At 44.4% G+C, this 18,357-nt stretch overlaps 1 protein-coding gene across 1 annotated transcript in view; it reads left to right on the top strand.

Annotated features, from left to right (window-relative positions):
- Positions 1-13,759: 13,759 nt before the first annotated feature.
- SAMD5 (sterile alpha motif domain containing 5) overlaps positions 13,760-18,357 on the top strand; it is a 54,189-nt gene continuing 49,591 nt past the window's right edge. Inside the window, exon 1 of the mRNA XM_026505010.4 lies at positions 13,760-14,489. Within this exon, the coding sequence (XP_026360795.2) occupies positions 14,028-14,489 (462 nt within the window). The 5' untranslated portion in view covers positions 13,760-14,027. The remainder of the gene's footprint in view (positions 14,490-18,357) is intronic.

Raw genomic sequence — 18,357 nt, 5'->3', positions numbered from 1 at the left:
TCTTTCCTGCAGCACTTTTCAGGGTGGTAGGTTATTTTAAGGAATTTCAGTCAGAATGTAAGTTGGGTTATCTGGAGTTCTATCAAGTATACCGTCTTTTCCTTGCCTCTCTAACATCAAGACTAATACTTCTTTTACTAATACAGTAATGCTCATAGTTAGAACCCCACGGTACCACATTGCCCTCTGAATCAAGAAGGTTGTCGGTATGGTTGTAGTAGGTATTTTATTTATAATTATCCATTAAAAATTTCTAATCCTATATTACAAAGTTTTTTATTAGTCAGGTCATTTGATTAACTAGATTAATTCTTCTTTTGCTTTATACCAGGTAACAGAAAGACTGTCAAACTTCTAAGTTTGATTGTCTCAGTGTCTCATTTCTTATATGTAAACGCCGTCTTGCAGTTTACTCTGTGTGTTTCTCTAAGTCCAGGTTCGGTCAAAGCAAACCCTCCGCCAGCTCTGCGCCTGCGCTCGAGCATCTGGACGCAGCTGAAGGAGAACACACAATCCCGCTGACCGGCCTCCTTACGTTTATGACCATCAGCCTCAAATAGCGCCCCAGGAGAGCCGGCATCCCTGCGGTATTTCTCCCTGCGAAATGCTCTAGCATGACTGAGTCTACACCATTTCTTATCTCCCCTGCCTTCCTCCTCTTGCTCATTGGATGGCCCTGCCTTCCATCACCAATCAGAATAGAACTTCCACATCCCCTCATCACCAAATCTACTCGCCTCCCTGCGTCTGTCCCCACAGATGCTGCTTTCGCCCCTGTAACAACTAAAGTGAACCATCTGGGCTTCTTCCAAGGCCAGACTCTCCACTCATGACCTGGATTCCTTCCCTTCCCTCCCAGCCACCCAAGGGCTCTGTTCCTGCATCACCTGCTTTCCCTCTTGTTGGACCATTTTCTTTGTAGCCCCACATGTAGCAATTTCTCCCGTCACAGAGCAAGACCTTCCTTTACCAGCTATCCTTCTCTAGCGCTAGCTCCATTTGTCAGATCCCTTACAGGTACACTTCTGAAGCCCTTGTCTACTTTGCCACCTCCACTTTCTTCCCTCGGTCTCTCCGGAGCCCGCTCTGGCTGACACTCTTCCCAACAAGACCAGGAACTGGCTTCCCAATCTGCAGTCGGTTTCGGTTCCCACATCTCCGGATCCCTCGGCAGCAGTGGACACAGTTGCTCATTCCCCTCTCACGATGGCTTTAGTCACACTTCCCAGATTCCCACTTTCTGCTTCTCTCCTGTGGCTCCTCAGAGTCTGTTCCAGATTCTCCATGTTGTGCTGCCCTCAGTTTTCCTCTCCGGCTTTCCTTACTCCAGGCTCATTTCGTCTTACGACTTTAAATACCAACTACATGCTGAAATGGCCCGTTTGCATTGCTTCCCTACCATTCTCCCCCAGCTACAACCCCCCCTTGACAACTCCCCCTAGATGCGTTAGGCATCTGAAACTCCGTTGTGTCCAGATGAAGACTTGCTTCCTCTCCACCGCCACTCCCAAGCTCACTGCTCTCTTCCATCTTCTCCATTTCAGAACATGGCAACTCATTCGTTCTCTTAGTTGCTCATGTCAAAAATTTAGGAGTCAACCTTGGTTCCTCTCCTTTTCAGAGTCCACATCCACCAAGTACTACTGGTATATCACAAAATCTGAACACGTCTGACCATGTCTGCCGTGGTAGTGGCCTAGCCCAAGACCTTGCTGGACCCCCCGAAGTGGCTTCCTGCATGGCCTCACCTCCTCTGCTCTTGGCCCCTGTGGTCTCTACTCCACGGAGCAGCCAGAGTGGTCCTGTTAAATCACTGATCAGCTCCAGGTCCCCTGCTCAGAACCCTCCAATGGTCTCCATCACATTTGAAACAAGCTCCAATGTCCTTGTGGTATTTGGTCCTGTCTCCCTTTCTATTCCAATGGCCACCACTCTCCTCCACTTTCACTTTGCCCTAGTACACAGCCCTTCTTGCTTCTCCCCAAATCCAGCATGCTTGTCTGCCTCCGTTCCTTGGCATTGGTGGTGCCCTCTACCCTGAATGCTCCTTCCTCCAGGTATTTCAGGATATTTTTTCTTCCTTTCTATATTTTTCTTCATAGTATTTATCTTCATCTGAAATACAGAGCTACTGATATAATCTTCGTGAGGACAGACACTCTGTCTCTCTTGGGCCCTGCAGTTTCTCCAAGCTTAGACTGGTGCTTGATACATGACAGACACTTAAGAAATATTAAATGACAAGTGAAATAGTGTCATAAGGTATTTTTCTAATTTTTAAACTCTAGTTCCACCCTACGGGTACACTGAACAGGGACTGTATATAAGGCTCCTTTCAACAGCTCCTGCTCTGGCCCTCGACAAATCTGACCTCTACATAATACCTCTGATCTCTGTCACTGTCATTGTCAATTGCACCCTCTGAGAGATGGTGAGTGTTGTGTTTCAATTGCAATAGGCCATCTCGGGTCTGTCTGCAGGGTTACAGGCCATCCCACAGGACAGTGTGGAGTCTGCACCCCCTAGGTATTTGTTTAACTTGTTACTATGGACATTTGAGAAAATGTAAAATAGAAAAGAAAGTAATACAATGAGCTAAACTTACTATCACCCAGTGTCAACAATGAACTCGTGGCTAGTCTTGTTTCATGTCTTATCACCTCTTACCTATCCAGATTATTTTGAAACAAATTCCAGGCTTAATATCATTTTATCTCTAAAATTTTCATCTCTATAGGATGTCTACATTTAAAAATAAAAGGAAAACACACATAACTATAGTACTGATATCACACCTAAAAATTATCAATAATTTCTTAATATCAACAGATTTTTAGTCAGTGTTCACATTTTTTTTTCCATTTCCATACAGCAGTATTTAACTGTGCTTCCTTGAATCAGGTTCCAGGGGAAAAAAAAATGCCATATTTTAAAAGTGGTTGATCTGCTTCTGATTTCTCTTGTCAAATCCTCTCTCTCTTTCTCTGTCTTTCTCTCTCTCAATTCCTCTCCCTGCCCCAACCCTACCCCACCATTTTTGTTGAAGGGAACTGGTCATTTTTTTCTGCAGATTCTCCCTCAGCCTGAATTTTACTGATTGCATCTCCCACATTTTCATCTGGTGCATTTCTTATAAATCGGTAGATGTAGAGCTCTGATCAGAATCAGGCTCCACATCACTTTTGGCAAGACTATTTCATAGATAGTGTCTACTTCCAATAGGAAGTAATCCTAATGTCTGAATGTCACTCTTTTAGTGATGCTGTCCGCCATTAACATTACAGAGCTTCTATTTCTGTGGATTTTATCTACTGATATTTCACATTAGAAATTAAAGCTAAGAATACTTTAAAATATTTATTTGTTTAAAATAATAGTAATAAATACATGTTAGCACAAATAATATAATTTCAAGGAAAATAACTGTATTTTCCAAAATAAAAATTCATAAGAAGGAGAGCATTGTTTTACATTTTTACAAGTCTCTTTAATGTCTAGCTTAATAAAATAGAAGACAATATTCTTCTATCTGCCTCTGTAGTCAATCGGTTACAAGATGTTGCTTTAGTTGAAGTACATAAAAAAATCTAACATCACAAAGATGCGTTGATGGAAGCAGAAGGATTATTTTAATACCCTTTTCAGGTAATTGTAGATATTCTTCTTGAATACTATACCAAAACTTGACATGGGGCGTCTGGGTGGCACAGCGGTTAAGCGTCTGCCTTCGGCTCAGGGCATGATCCCGGCGTTCTGGGATCGAGCCCCACATCAGGCTCCTCCACTACGAGCCTGCTTCTTCCTCTCCCACTCCCCCTGCTTGTGTTCCCTCTCTCGCTGGCTGTCTCTATCTCTGTCAAATAAATAAATAAAATCTTTAAAAAAAAAAAAAACTTGACAAATGGCCGTTTTCCAAAGTTTAGTTACAGTGTGAAATCTGAAACCATGTCAATGAGCTTTTCATGTTCTGTTATTAAAATCCATTGGTTTATCTTGTTCTTTTCATAGATCACATACCATGCATGATTTTGTGACAGTATTTGGAAAATATGGAATCACTGATGTATGTAGGTCTTCTAAATGTGGACATATTTCATTATTCAATATGAAAAAATTCATTAATAACCATTGATGTTATTTTTTAGAAGCCTGTAAGTATTGGGAAGCTGTCAAACTTGTAGCAAATTCAAGTTTCCCAAATTTAAATTTTTATTGGAAAACTGGAGGCTTACCACTGGCAACAGAGTCATTGTCTTGACAACCCCTTGTTATTCCTTAAAGTGAAAATTGTGTTCCACGAAGCAAGTGGCTAGTTCAGCTGGCAACTCAAACTATCACACAAGTGGTTTTCAAGGCGATGACCATCAGAGATGATATTGAGCCTAACTGCTTTATGTGTGTTTCCCATTTTATTACATGGAATAACTTTTTTAAATACTCAAAGTCAAGATTTAATACAATTAATAATTTCTACTGCTTCATTAGGAAATTCTTAAGTGAAACTGGCTTATTTTCTTCTTGTAGTGTGTGGTAGCAGAGAATGAAATGACTATAAGTAGTAGAGCTGGTGCCACTTCCTTGATAGGTGGGTGCTGAGGCACCAATAGTTTTGCCTACTGTTACATTTGGTACCATTAATGTAAGTATTAAGACAGTGAAAAAGGCCAATAATGTCTTTATATTGCCATGAAAATAATATTGAATTTTTGGTGCCCCTTGAGTCTCAGGGAATAATTGAGATTTACTGGTAAATACGTTACTTTATTAGTAGTTACATTAGTGATATTCTAAATTTTCATAGCTGGAACGCTCCAAGAAGAAATTTCCCCCATCAGTTATTTTGTTTCCTGAGGGACAGATCCCATAAGAAAAGCAGGAAACTAGATTCATTCCCTTTATGTACCAGTTTTTAAGATAATAAAGTGGTGCTCTGACATCCTCTAAAAGCTACCAACTAGGGTTTTATTAAAATATCATTGGAACTTATGAATTTAAACATATTTGATCAGTTTCAATTCATTACACTTACGGTCATGATTGGTAATGCTCAAATTATTCTGTCTTTGTCAGGTGTGAGCTTATTCAGTTGGTCCCTGGGTCCTTTTGGCATGTCTAGCAGTCTTTGATAGATACTTTGCCTTCTGATACGACAAAATTCTCCAGAATAATCTTGATCATTTCCTGTCCTAAATCTGGAGTCAGGCTTTTTTGTTGTTGCTGTTGTTGTTGTTGTTTTGTTTTGATTTTCAGGCATTTCTTTAAAGAACCATAATTCGTTTTAGTGAGAAACAGTATTAGAAAACATAGTTTGGGTTTTAGAGGTCTCATTACTATAGGGTCAGTTTTTTTTCTAAACTATTTTGTAGACAGAACTAAGAAAATATTTTGGTTTTTCTTTTTAAGATAAAATACATCATGAGTTCACATTGACATTGTAGATTAAAATTTAGGACTACAGAGTTCTTTTTTTTTTTTAATTTGTTGATCTTATAACTCTGTCTCCTTTCAGTTGTGCCAAAAATAGTGGATCTCAACACCAGAAATTACTCATTTGATTTATACCACATTATACACATAACAATCTCTGCATAATAATTCAAATACTACCCACAACAGTCTCATAACTGAAAACAGTTTACTATCTGTTGCTGTTCCTTTTTGCTCAGGGTAACCCCATCAGATGTGTATGGTCAAATTACTACTTGTAAAAGACTCCTGGATAGCTCCTGTCTATGTAGTTAGGCCACTACAAAACAATTTCATTTATTTTGTTTTATTTCTAATTTGGGGAGGTTACCTTTTAAAATTTTATTTTATGATTATGGTTCACAGTTTCACAGTCAAGTCTATGGAACAAAATTAAAGTCTAAGTCCTATCCCCATCCCTTCTACCATTTCCATCCATTTCTACTTGGGTAACCATTTCTGAAATTATAGGGCATATATCCATGCCTCCTCTTCCTTAAATAAAGAGTAGCATGCTATAAGTACTTTCCTCCATCTTGCTTTTGTTTTTCTTTTTTCTTTTTTCCAAATAGCTATATATCCTGACTATCACTCCGTGCTAGTGTATGGAGATAGCCTTCATTCCTCTTAAGAGTTGCCAACTACTTTTGTGTTAACTTACTCCATAGCTTATCCCATCAGCCATTTATTGATGACATCTGAGCTGGTTCCAATATTTAGCTAATAAAAACAGTGCTGGGATGAATAGTCTTATCCATACTTAATTAAAAACATTTTTTCGCTAGTATTATTTTTAGGACAGATTCATAAAAGTAGGATTGCTAAATTGAAGGGTAAATGAACATGAGATTTGCTGGATATTGCCAAATCCCCCTCCATCAGGGTTGTGCTGGTTATTTAGTTTTTTCATCTCTCCACCCACCATTTTATTCTCCACTTTGAGATGCTGGCGCTGGGACTCGGCACATCGCATATCTGCTGTACCAGCAGGCACCCTGTCCAGTCTTGGTAACAGTGTGGTAGAAATAGACTGCAAGGCAGGAAAAAGAGGGAGGGACTTGCAGGCTCTTCCTGTCATGGTCACCCTCACAATAGTTTTTCATCCAGTAAGAGTAAGACACAGTTTCTAACTTTCTATATTCCTAGAAACCTCTCTGAGGTTTCCGCCCCAGCCAGTCACTAACCCATCCTAGAAACCTCGGCGCTGTGGGGCCTCCTTTGAACTCCTGGGGTACCTGCACCAGCCAGACAGTGCCCTTCCCTCAAATGACTGATCCTAGCTCACGGGGTCCTTTCTCCTAACAAGTCAGGTAGCACACCTTTCTCTTAACCAATCAGGCAGCTCGCCTTTCTCCTAACCAATCAGGCAGCTCACCTTTCTCCTAACCAATCAGGCAGCACGCCTTTCTCAGGATTCTGGGTCCCAGTTCAACACCGCTTCCCCTCCGAGTTTCTGCATTCTAACAATCCGGAGCTCGCTCTTCGGTTTCCTCAGGGTTTAAGGATAATAGCTACTTCCTGGAGTTACTACATAATGATACTGCAGGGTTTAATTTTTGTCTTTTAGATTCAATACTTGGTTAACAGTTCTCTTTTAATTAGAGAATGTGAACTTTATTTTTCTGAGTCCGACTAACAGTCTTTATCATCTTGCATTTTTATTTTGAATCTGTGAGAATGTTTGTTTCTCTACAGTCTTGGCAACAGAGTTTGTTGCTGAACTTTTAGATTTTTGCTGATCTGCTAGGTAAGCCATGGTTTCTCAGTATAGCACAAATGTCCTTTTTTTTTTTTTTTTTTTTGAGAAAGGTAGAGAATGGGCCAAATGAATATCCATTTGCATTATTACTCAGAATTGTCTGGCCCATTTTCTCATAGGTCTTCTACCTTTTTCCTTCTTTTTAGATGCTTTTTTCGATATTAACTATATCAGTCCTTGATTGTCATATATTTTCCCACAGGGTATCATTGTCTTTTTACTTTGCTAATGACAGTTGATTTTTAAAATTTTTATTTTGTTTGCTATGCAAGTTTTTTTTATATTTATGCAAACTAAGGTATCAATTTTCCCCCCATTGCTTCTGGAAATTGAAGCAAAATTAAGAAAATCTTCCTCATGCCTGAGTTATGGAGGAATATACTTATGTTTTCTTTTAATGAGTATATTGTTTCATTTTTAAGTTTCTGGTCCATTTGGAATTTATCCTGGCATACAATATAAAGAATGTACCGTTTATAGGGCAGTTCCCTGAAGACCCCCCTTTCCTTGCCCATGATCCTAGCAAGCTCTCTGAGATCGGAACACCCTAAGAGCATGCTGCCAAAACCGTGACCATCCAAGGGGGTCTGGGCTCACTCAGACAGGATAGGTGAAGAACCCAAAGGGAGAGTCTGAAATTTGACTTTGGTGAAACTGATAAACTGAAAAGTTTTAAATTTGTAGTCAGAACATCTACTACTCCCAGATTTGTCTACCATTCTTTTAGGAATGGGGCTTTGCTATTCTAAGGATCTGATACTCTAGTCAGGTTTTATGTTGACACATTCATAAATAAAAGTCTGAGATTTCTTACATGTGTCAAAAGTGATCTCAAAAGTCAGAATTTCAAAACTGCAATGCACCCTATGTGTCTCCAAAGCTGGAAAAGTGACAAGAAGTCCTATTATGTGCCAATTTCTTATAAGTCAAGGATTTAAAAGTTTTGGAGTGTATATTCCAATAGCAAAATTTTTAAAAAAATATTTTATTTTTTGATAATCTCTACACCTGACATGAGGCTCAAACTCACAACCCCAAGATCAAGAGTCACATGCTCTACTGACTGAGCCAGCCAGGCGCCCCCAATAGCAAATTTAAATCAAATAAGAAGGAATAAAGATTTCGAAAAAACACACATGAAATTATTTTGCCTCAAAACAGATGACCTACAACCTCCCAGTCATCTGGAGCCAGGTAGATCTCAGGAAGTAATCTCCATCAAGTTGTTTGTCCTAGCTCCTGAATGGAAGTCACCTGTTCGATGGGAACAACTACTATTTATTCAGTTTGTACAGCTGGTCATAAATTGAGTGATTTCACTGTTGTGATTACATGAATCACTTGCACTTGTCTGAAATAGCTTTTGTCAATATCATTTCACTTGTATGAGATTCTCCAACCTAACTTTAAGGTAATTTTGCTGACTTAGATTAAAAAAAAAAAAAAAAGGAAGAAGAAGAAGAAAGAAAGTCCTAAGAGCTGCCCATTGTTATTTAACAAAATACTACACCTATCATTTTTACCTTAGGAGACACTGAACTAATACTTTCCCCCACTTTGTGGGTGCATTAAAAAAAAAAGAGACTGTTTGGGGATTGCCAGAGATAAGAGGATAATAATTTTTAAAAGTGAATCTCATTTTATTGTCTATCACTATGAGCTTCTTGCTTGGCTTTCTTTCCGTGAGTGACCCTCCCGGTCCCTGACTTCTTTGACATTTTTTCTTTTTGCCCTTTGTTCCTTCCTTAAAGAAAGAAAGGCCTGTTATAATAGAAATGAGTAATCTGATGGTGTCCCGCTGCTACTCCCTACTGCTCCCTGTCTCTCCTTCTTGCATATGCGTGTTGTCACACACAAGCAGAATGTACACAGCTCAGACATTTTAACAGCCGCCTCCACCCAGCCTGCCCGTCATGTAGCTGCCAACCCAAGGCCTTGCTCCCAGCCACTGGAGAACAGATTGCCCGTTACGTCACTCAAGCGTATTGTTCTCATTTCTCCTTATGGCATATGTTCCTTCTAGATGCTTTTTAGCTCATAGTTGGGGAGAGGCGAAACATATTCTGCATTTTAAGATTAATATCATATATACTTGGCTTTTACAAGGCTAGACACCCTAGCGACTGACGTTTAATAGATGTTAATGGAATTTAATTTTGACACACCCTATGTGAGAGCATTTATCTTTGAAATAAAATGCTATGAAACCTTACATGGCACCAAGAATATTTTGAAGCACATTATTTTTCACTCTATATCCTTAAATCAAGTTACAGAGTCTGAGCAAAGTGGAAAAGATGTTTCTTGATATTTAGAATTTAAAACCTGAATATAATTATCATTAACTTATTACACTGAGAGTATCAATACGCATTTTGCCAGAGTCATTACCAGCACAAAACAATTCTAAAATGGTGCCTAGAAAGAAACTTTTTTCACAACCTACTTTTCCACGATTTTCATTAGGCAAGAAGTTCTTTCTGCAATAAATAAATGATTAAATAAATAAATCTGGCCCCAAACATGCTAAATAATAAACAGCATGATAAACATTGCATAAATTTTTATGTAAGGAGAAAAGCTCTACTAAAGCAATACCACTCAGAAGTACTTGTAAAATTATAGGTCCTTGACAGTGCGTGTTAAGTAAATTAATTTGTTCTAAGTCTATGCCTAGGAGCATAATAGCCACTTGTTTTTATAAGTACATTTTTGTCTGGACGTGAAATATAGTTTAATTTTAGATTTTGGTTAATGTTATGATTCTTAGAATTTGGATAATTAGGGATATTAGAAAATATCACCTTTGTAATCTTCTTAATTCATGAACTAATATATAAAAAATTATCTCTTTATTCTCTACATATTTAAAATGCTGAAATCTCTCCAGTACCAATTAATGAAGAAAACTCTTCTCTTTTTACTTCAGTGACTGGCACTGGGATGCCAACCTAATAAACACTTGATGAGTAAATGAATGATTTTGACAGTGGTCAGGCACGTACAGAAAAAAAGAGGTAATACAGCAACCTTGCGAAGAGCCTATGAGGAAACAGGTCTGGTTCTTATCCTGGTTCTGTCATGGGCTAGCTGTGTAATCTTAGAGCAGTAACTTGACCTTCTTGAGCCTTGACCTCCTTCGTGTAAATGTGGATGTCAGATAATCTCGAAGGGTCTCCAATCTCTCAAATCCTAGGTCCAAATCTTAAAATTAGCCAATCATTCTTGCCAGTTTGACTTTGGACTTTAGCCATAGGTAGAGACACATTAAGGCTAGAAAACCTCTGCATTTGAAATCGCATATAGTAGTCTCTAGAACTAAATCTATTTAGGCTCACTACGATAAGGCAAGCAATAGAAAGACAACAGCCTGGGTGCCCGGGTGGCTCAGTAGGTTAAGTAAGGGTCTGCCCTTGGCTTTGATCATGATCTCAAGGTCCTAGAATCGAGTCCCACATCAGGCACTCTGTTCAGCAGGGAGTCTGCTTTTCACTCTCCCTCTATGCTCTCCCTCTCTCTAATTAACAAATAAAATCCTAAAAATAAATAAATAAATAAATAAAAGCAGCCTGAGGGTTCACACATAAAAGATGTGAGCAAGTGTAGGAGGTAAGAGAGGTAGAAGGATATCTAGAAAAGGCATCTCTAGTTCACAAGTCTCCAGATAGCTGGTTTTCTCTAGAGGTAACAGTAAGTTTTATTTATGACTGATTAACAACTGATTAATTTATAAAAGGCTTCCCTTCTGAAGAGAGCGCCAGAATGCTTTATTTCCTAATTGGATGGTGACTTTGCACATAAATAAAAGAGAGTCACTGCTGCATGCTGGGGAGACAGTTTGACATGGCAGGTTTGTTCTTATCTGCGTCCTGATTTACTGTATGACCTTGGGCCAGTCATTTATCTTCCCCCAAACCAGTTTCACTAATTATAAAATGGAAATAAAAATACTTGCTGCCTTCACAGAGGATTAATGAGACAACGTGAATGTCTAAGCTCCCAGGGGTAAAAGGCTGTATATAAGTAAGCAGAGAACTGCTAAGTAGAAGTGCAGGACTTTCCACACAACTTGGGAAAGAAAAACTCCACAACGATAAAACCCTGGAGCTTTAAGTTTCCTAGTCTTAAAAAAAAAGGGACTCCCCTCCTACAAACAGTCCAATTTTTCCTCCAGCATGCGCTGGAGCCTAGGAAGGTCAGCAGCTAGGAGACGGGCACTGAATTTATTCCTCCAGAGTTCTAACCCTTGTTTCATCGTGAACAGTGACATCCTGGGGGGCAAATTAGTGTTCTGCTTCCTCAATTTCTTCTTCTGTAAGATCCTGGTTATAATGCTACTTCGTCATAGACATGGAGACGCAAGTATAGATACCTGATATACAGTGAGCTCCAAATAAATATCTAGGTCTTTAGCAGCATAATTCAAACTGCTGGAATATTTTCCTCCTAAAAATCAAAGGTTCTTATGAAAGAGCGTTGGAGGATAAAGGTAGACGTGATGTAACATTTGTGATTTAAAAGGGGCGCAGGGAACTAATATAAAGCTTTGATTCATCTGTCTTAATGCTGAATAAAAGGTATTTGGACAACGCCTTAAAATTCGCCAGCGCGACCGCAAGGGGGCACTGTGAGTATGCTTTGGCTTGGGAGAGGCGGCAGCAGCGCGGGGAGGAAAGGGCTGGACGCTTCGAGCATCCCAGCGCCGGGGAGAAAAGCATCCCTCACTCGGGCTCCGGAAGGAGTGGCCTTGATGACCCAGCGGGGGCGGGAGGGGGAGAGCTACAGGTGGCCCAATAACTCTACGCGCTCGTTGCCCCCCCCTCCCCCCGCAACAGGTTCCTTCCCGGCAGGTTCTTTCTGGCGGTTAGCTGTTCTTAACGTGGGATCCGCTAGTGCCTGAGCTTGGGAACCCAGACACCCTTCCTCAGCCACCCCCAAAACTGTAGGGAACATTGGGTTGTGCCTGCGTCGGGTGTTTTGCTGGGCAAAAGGGTCAAAGCTGTCGTTTGGTTCTTTAAGGTGTCTGTGTCCCTAAAGGGGTTAAGCTCTTCTGATTTAGGAAAAGAGGACCTCCTTCCCCTACAACCAGGAAAAAAAAAAAAAAAAAAAAAAGCCAAATGCGCGTTTCTGGAAACGACTCTGAAATCACCAGTTGTCCGTCTCCAAGGTCCAGGCCAGCGGATGGCACTCCCCACCGGGACTACTTCAGGAACAGCGCCCAGTTTAGGTCCTGAAATACCTCAGGTGCGAATTTGAACCGCCCTTCTGAGAAAAGGGAGAAGACAGTGAACTTGCCCCACCGAGTACTCGGACCAAAATTCTCTTAGCCCCAAGAAGAGGTCAAACGATTAAGGAAATTTAGGCGATGTACTCGATCTGTTCCCCCTGCCGCTCGGGTCCCCTCCCCCAGGCACTGCGTAGGCAAGGGCAAGACAGGGAAACTCGATTGATGCTGTTCTCTAGAGAGAAAGTGCCGCGGGCGGAGAAGTCGGAGCGTCTCCTCTAAAGCGAGCTGGGTGGTGGCGTTTCAATGTCCCCGCGATCCCAGTCGGGGCGAGTGAGCTCTGCTTCCCCAGGCTCCAGGGCGGAGCGCCAGGAAGCGACCCTGGGAACAGCTGCCCGGGGAGCTCGGGACCGGAGTGAAAGCACAGTGCAGACTAGGGTGTAAGAACCCGGAAGAAAGTAGGGTGGGGGGCCGGGTGGAACGCGCCAGCCGGGGGGAAAGTACGACCCACCCCAAACTTTCGCAGACTCGGGGACCTAGGGAGGGAGAGCCAGGCAGAAGCACCAGCTTCGTCCACCGCCCCGCGCGCCCAGCTGCAGCGAGAAGGGGCTGCACACAGCGCCGGCTGGACGCAGGCGGCCCCGTGGTCGCGCCCACCCGCCGGGCTAAAGTGTCACCGCGCGGGGCTCTGGGCCGGCGTCCACAGAAGAAGCCAGACCGCCGGGCTCCGGACTGCGCGCCAGCTCCGAGGAAGGGGCAGTAACTCGGCTTGGGCCAGGAGGAGGGAAACTTGGCCTCACAGCCTCGCCCGACCAGGTCGGGCCTGCGGGGACGTGCCCTTGGGCGGCGGGCGAGCCCGCCGGCTGAAGTCGCGGAGGCTCGGGGAGAAGTGAGCTCGGAGATATCCTCGAGCTGGAGAAATCGGATTAAAAATAAATGTACAAAACGATCCAAGGCAACCGCATGAGCCCGGCAGCTTAGAAGCCACCGCCTGCGCACCAGGAGGACGGCAGCGACTCGCACTCGCGAAGACGAGGCGCTCCTGGGCGGCCGCGGGTCTGCGCGGAGGAGCCGCCTGCCCAGCGTGGGGCGCGCATTCAGACGCCGGCGGCGGCCAGAAGCCGAGATGCGGCGCGCGGCTCCCGGCCGGTCCCGGCCCAGCAAACTCCGGGGCGGCACCGTGCGCCGCTGACCCCGCGCGAGTCCGAGGGCTGTGCCGGCCCCGCCCGCCTCCGCCCCCTCCCGCGCCCGCCGCGCGCCCCTCCCCACGGCAGCGGCGGCGGCGGCGGCGGCGGCGGCGGCGCATCCAGGGGCGGTGCGGAGCGGCTCGCCCAGCCGCCAGTGCCTGCGAGCTCCAGGTTGCTTGGGGAATTCACTTTGCCGCTTTTAAACGCTTTTCCCTCCTAGGGCTTCTCCTGGTGGCTCTCTGGCTCCGGCCCTCTCCTTTCCTTTACACGAAAAACTTCGCTGTTATTTCTTTTTCCCCTTGGAGGAGAGGATTAAAAGTTCCGAGAACTGGTGCCGCCCGTGCCGCCCGGGCGCTGGGACGGTGCTTGCCGGTGGGGTTCCGGTCCCACCATGTGCACCAACATAGTTTACGAGTGGCTGAAAGCGCTGCAGCTCCCGCAGTACGCGGAGTCCTTCGTGGATAACGGCTACGATGATCTGGAGGTGTGCAAGCAGATCGGGGACCCGGACCTGGATGCCATAGGGGTGCTGGCGCCCGCGCACCGCCGCCGCATCCTGGAGGCCGTGCGCCGGCTGCGGGAGCAGGACGCCGCCGCCGCCGGCCTCTACTTCACGCTAGAGCCGCAGCCGCAGCCGCCGCCCGTGCCGCCCTCGGTCGCAGTCCCCACCGGCCGCCGGGGGGAGCCGTGTGGTGGCCCGGCCCCGGGCACCCGCAGGGACCCCCGCGGCCAGACGACCGCCCCCCGCAGCAGGGAGCTGGTGAGCTACCCCAAACTGAAGCTGAAGATCATGATCAGGGATAAGCTCGTCCGCGATGGCATCCACCTGAGCAAGCCACCGTACTCCCGCAAGGTAAGGAGGCGCCTCCCGGACCGCGCGGAGCGCGCGGCGGGAGGGGACCCGGCCCAGCCGCTGCAGCCCATTCCAGGTGACGACAGGGAGGCAAGGATGCTCTGGGTATTTGGGGTTCTCTTCTCTGTTCTTTCTGTATTCGCTCTTTATTCCTCCTTTTCCTGGTGTCACCAGCGGTTGGTAAGACAAGATCCCGCACCCAGGCGTCAATTTTAAACTAGGACCAAATCTCCACTTAGTGGCTGATGCTCTCCTGCCTGTCGAGAACTGGATGAGAGGTACTTCTCCAGGAGCAAAGGGCAACCACTGATACCCTCCGTAGCAGTGCTTAGGTCTGAAGGGAATCATAATGGTTACTACCACGTGGGTTCCCTATCGGAGAAACTTCCAAAGGGAAATTGACTACGCGGTGTTGCTCTCAGTTCCATACAGTCGAATCCCTGCACTGCTGCAGCTTTGAGAAATGAACCACTGACATGGACATTCTGGAGGCAAAATGAAATGTCACTCCACTTGGGATGAGTTTCTTCAACTTAAGTATAGGGAGGGAATCTTGCTAAAGACGTTGGAGATAATGGGGCAAGTGAGGGTGTCCTGCCGAGCTCTTTGCTGGGCCATCAGTTTAGTTTACTGTTAATCCAGAGGAGACAAGGAGGTACAACCATGAGATCTAGAAAGTCTGAGTGAACTCCCGTTTGGGAGGAGAGAGCACAGCCCAAGGAAGTGAGATTTGTAGCGGCCAGTGAGGAATCCCTAGGGAGGAATCACGGGGCAGGAGCTGGGAGGTTGTGGAAACTACTGTGTGAGGAAGGCTGAAATTTGGACTTGGGCATGGACTAATTAAGTAACAGAAAGTCTTGTTTTCATACAAGATCTGTCCCTCCAGCTGAATGTTCAGTTTAGGTTTCTGAAGCCATCCAAGTAGAGGGTCCTGCCTGGAAAGGAAGAAGTAGGAAGCACAGGTAATCCCCAAGCCTGCTTGGAGTTACACAGGAAAAGGAGCCCCTCAGCTGGAAATCGTGTAGAGAAGGCCAGGGGGCAATGGTGGTGAAGAAGCTGCAGCTGGGGGTGGGGGGACAGCTGAGAACACAGCACCCCAACAGGGAAATAAGGATTATCTAAATGCTTTCTGCTCCTCTTAGTCACTTGAGTTACTTTATATTCTTAAGTAAAGGTCATAAGGTCTGGATTTAAGGAAGGGCAAGCGACAACTTTCTAATTCCTGGAGAGGGTAGATAGGAATAAAGGGTTTAATGCTGTTCACATGTTATCTTGCAAGAAAGATAGGCAATTCTGATAGCGTGCTTGGTAGTATAAATTTGTTTTATAAAAATAAATAAGGCGGGTCTGAAGGACAGTTGGCCTCAAGTTAAACACATATTTCGGTTACCCACTCTGTGTTACCGATGTGTACCCCCAAACAAGGGAGTAGAGAGGAAAGCACACTTTTCCCAAGCAAGTAGTGTTAGTTATGTCTGGCGTGGATAGACGGATTGGACCATTAGTCTAAAGGCTCATTCCCGGAGATAGAAGGTCAAAGGAGTTCAGGCTGGGTCAGACTCTTGTGATTTACATCCCAGGAAGTGATATGGGTGTGAGCCGAGATGTGAGCACGTGGGCTCGCGGTGAGGGCACAGGTCAAGGTCTGGCCAGAAAGGGATACAGAGAATAAGGTGTGTTCCTAGGGCTTGCTTTATCTTCAGGAACAGAGCTGTGTCCAGGCAAGAGGGCAGAGGAGAGGGTGGGCTGGAGGGGAGAGTGATGTGTAGGAAATACCACATTTTGGTTCTGATACTTAAAACCACAGGCATAGATATCAAACTTTAGAAGCTGAGAAAGATTCTTGTACGGACATGAAATGTGTGGGTGTAGGCTTCGGACTGTACCCTCCTGCCTAGATCAGTGTGTGATATGGTGGTGCGTTTGAACAAGTGTGATTTACAGAAGACAATTTCACCTTGTGTCGTAATACTGTTTACTTTCCATGTAAATGATTACTTCAGTCAACTTCTATATACATCCTATAACAATGTTTGATTATAAAGATACACCCCGTTCACTTTCCATACACATTTAATTCTGGTTCTTGAACTGATGAAAGAATAGAGTGGGGGCAGAAGGGTTTTTGTACCTCCATTGATACTCCGCCTACAGACCAAAAAAACAGATGACAAATTAAGTTGTAAAAAGAAAGTTCTATTCCTGTATTTTTAATATATTTGTTACAAGAAAAACCCAATTTGTTACAAGAAAAACACACAATAGGAACTGAAATATAATTAATGTATCCCAAACTGAGCATACAAGTGTATAGTCCCAGATCACGTTGGCCATGCTGAATTCGTTGCTTATGTGTGCATTGCCTCTAAAGTTTGGGGGTTTAAATTATTTGAGAATTGTCTTCTGACACAGCTTGCTTCTGTGCAAATAGCGCTAGGACTTTTCTTTAAAATGTGATCCACGTTATAATATCTCCAAGTTCCTTGGCTCTGTCGTGATCAGATCAGAATGCATAGGTGTTCATTATGTGCATTTGGGATTCTGCTTATTCGAGGGAGCCTTACTTTTCCCCAACCGTCATTTGCATCATTGATCCCTGTGATTTTTTTTTTTTTTTTTTGGTGAGAATATTAGATGGCTTGAAAGTGGGTTGGTGGATGGTCAAGGCGGGAATAGCAAATCTTTTTGGAGGAAGGTAAATTGAGTTTTCCCAAGAATCAGCAGAAAGGACTCTAGGATTGTAGGATTTGCTTCAGGAACAGTTAATGTTTGGGGTCCAGTGCTGCTGGCCTCTCACCAACTGCTGCCACTTGCCCCTCTTAGGTGAGTTGCAGTGTAAGTCAAAGGTAAGTTTCTCTTTGTTTTCCAAAGACAGTAATTAAAATGTAAGTTCAAAGTAAGTTTCTTTTTGTCTTTCCAAAGACAGTAATTAAAATGTAAGTTCAAAGTAAGTTCCCCTTTGTTTGCCAAAGCAAGTCTGCAGCTTTGGCTAAACCAGGAGCCTGGAAAGAACACTGCTTGAAATTGGAAAGCACTGGATGGGTCCCTTTTGTGTCCTGCATGTAGCTTCTATGACTGCTGCGTTTTCTGCCTTAGTGGGATGGGGGCATGTTTTCATAGGGTAGGAATTAGAGATAGCTCTATACATAGGATCTCAGTGCTTCACCAGGTTCCCCACAAGCCTCTAGGCTCCAGGGTGCTGTGCTTGGCAGGATGCAGAAGCCCTGCCTCAAAGAACTTGGAGTGAAGCAGGGAAGACCTAAAATGGAATGAACAGTCACACTAAAGCGTGATGATTGCTCTGGTGGGTAGCATGCGATGCCATGGACACGTGCCTCCAACTTCATTCGCAGGGAGGTGGGTCGGGACAGGCTTTCCAGAACTGGCATTTGGTCAGAGAACTGAAGGTTGGGAGGGTTTGGCCTGAGCAAGAGTAGGGTCCTAAGGGGAAGAGTGTTCTAGACAGAACAGTATGTGCAAAGGCCCAGAAGGCAGAAAGTGGAGCATGCCCCAGGGCAACAGAAATTGAAGGGAATTCAGTCTGGCTGGAGCACAGAATGCTTGGAGGAAAGGGCAGGAGATGGAGAGACAGGCTGGTCCTGAGTGGCCTTGACCTCATCGTTAGCAATTTGGAGTGTATCTGGAGGGGGGCCTATTGATGGATCCTGAGCAGAGGCCGGGTGAACTATCAGGTTGTTGAAGAGTCGGGGGAGATTCCCTGGCGGCCGGGACTGGGGGATGAGAGCGGGGGAGGAGCAGTGGAGGTAATTGAGAGATGGAATGGACAGAACTTGAGGACTGTTTGGATGCCAGGGGTGCGAGGGAAAAGGTCAGGGTGACATGCAGATTTCTGGGTTAGGATTACGAT

The sequence above is a fragment of the Ursus arctos genome, unplaced genomic scaffold (assembly GCF_023065955.2).
Source record: "Ursus arctos isolate Adak ecotype North America unplaced genomic scaffold, UrsArc2.0 scaffold_13, whole genome shotgun sequence".
NCBI classification, from domain to species: Eukaryota; Metazoa; Chordata; class Mammalia; order Carnivora; family Ursidae; genus Ursus; species Ursus arctos.
This window is presented reverse-complemented; position numbering and strand designations above follow the sequence as displayed.